General features: G+C 58.3%; 1 protein-coding gene across 1 annotated transcript; it reads left to right on the top strand.

The window, feature by feature from the left end:
• The first annotated feature begins 355 nt into the window (after positions 1–355).
• GP9 (glycoprotein IX platelet) lies at positions 356–1,035 on the top strand. Its single transcript, XM_008066483.1, has one exon. It carries the CDS (start codon positions 365–367, stop codon positions 896–898), a length of 534 nt encoding a protein of 177 aa, XP_008064674.1. The 5' UTR covers positions 356–364; the 3' UTR covers positions 899–1,035.
• The last annotated feature ends 535 nt before the right edge of the window (positions 1,036–1,570 follow it).

Raw genomic sequence — 1,570 nt, 5'->3', positions numbered from 1 at the left:
GTCTCGAACCCCTGAGCTCAGACAATCCTCTCGCCTTGGCCTCCCAAAGTGCTGGGATTACAGGCTTGAGCCACCACACCCAGCCTCCGAAAACATTTTTATCCCCCCACCACAGCCACCCTCACTATCCTGCCTTCTGCCCTGACCAGCAGGGGTCAGCCATACCTGGACTAGAAACTCTCTTCACCTCCCTCAGTCACCAGCCCATTTCACAGGGAAGAAAGTTGAGGTCTGAGAAGGGAAGTAAGTGCCCCTGGTCCTTTGTCAGTTTGCACTGCTCCCATGGTGCCTGATGACCCTGGGGATAGAGTGGAGGCTGCCAGGCCCCCTCTCACAGCCACTCTCTCTGCAGCCAGTCCGCACGATGCCCGCCTGGGGAGCCCTGTTCCTGCTCTGGGTTACAGCAGAGGCCACCAAGGACTGCCCTATCCCATGCACCTGCCGGGCTCTGGAAACCATGGGGCTGTGGGTGGACTGCAGGGGCCGGGGACTCACGGCCCTGCCTGCTCTGCCAGCTCACACCCGTCACCTCCTGCTGGCCAACAACAGCCTGCACTCTGTGCCCCCGGGAGCCTTTGACCACCTGCGCCAGCTGCAGACCCTCGACGTGACACAGAACCCCTGGCACTGTGACTGCAGTCTCACCTATCTGCGCCTCTGGCTTGAGGACCGCAAGCCCGAGGCCCTGCTGCATGTCCACTGCGCTAGCCCGGGCCTCGCCACCCACCTCCCACTGGGCCAGCTGACAGGCTACCAGTTGGGCAGCTGTGGCTGGCAGCTGCGGGCACCCTGGGCCTCCCCTGGGATCTGGTGGGACAGGGTGTTGATCGCCATGGCTGCACTAGGCCTGGTTCTCCTGACTGGCCTGCTGTACGCCATCTCAGAGCCCCTGAACTGAGCCCAGGCCCCACAGACTTCCCCCAAGGCCAGGGGACCAGTCCCTGAGGCAGCTCCCCAGACCCCACCAACTCTGATCAGCCCAAACCATGAGAAGCCCAAAATAAACGGACTGCTCAGCCATTTTATTTAAGTTCAGAGATTTTTTTCCCCCTCTCGGCACCCAAGTCTGGCTCCTTCTGAAAATCTGGCTTCATTTTGTTTTAACCAGGTTAGAGTCAGGGCTTCTCTGTGCCTGAAGTTCCTAGTAAAACGGACTGCCCGCCTCCGCATCTAGGCACCCCCAACTGCAAGCTCTGGATACCCGAAGCCAGGCCCCACTGTCTGCCATCACCTGCTTGTCACGTGGGCCATCCTGCATGACCCAGGCCAGCTTCACCTCAAGATTCAGCCCCTCTCCAGATACCACAGAGAGTTTGCACTCACAGCACAGTGGTGAGCAGAACAGGTCCCCGGGGAAGGAGAGAAGGGGTTTCCATCTCTGCGACAGGCACATCACTTGTTCCAGTGTGGCCTGGGACCACTCCGTCCTGAGGCCACTGTGGGTTCACCCTGCCCTGTCCTTTCCTGACTCATTTCTCTTCCTCTATCTTCTCTCTGTTTCCTCCTCTCTAACCATCTTCTTCGGAATCAAAAGAAATCTCTTCCTTTTTTTTTTTTTTTTTTTTTTTTT

Source organism: Carlito syrichta, unplaced genomic scaffold (assembly GCF_000164805.1).
Source record: "Carlito syrichta isolate Samal-C Ts95f unplaced genomic scaffold, Tarsius_syrichta-2.0.1 Scaffold308955, whole genome shotgun sequence".
Lineage (NCBI taxonomy): Eukaryota > Metazoa > Chordata > Mammalia > Primates > Tarsiidae > Carlito > Carlito syrichta.
This window is presented reverse-complemented; position numbering and strand designations above follow the sequence as displayed.

Bases quoted from the DNA above. Each gene is read 5' to 3' on its own strand.
- GP9 (XM_008066483.1), top strand. From the start codon at position 365: ATGCCCGCCTGGGGAGCCCTGTTCCTGCTCTGGGTTACAGCAGAGGCC.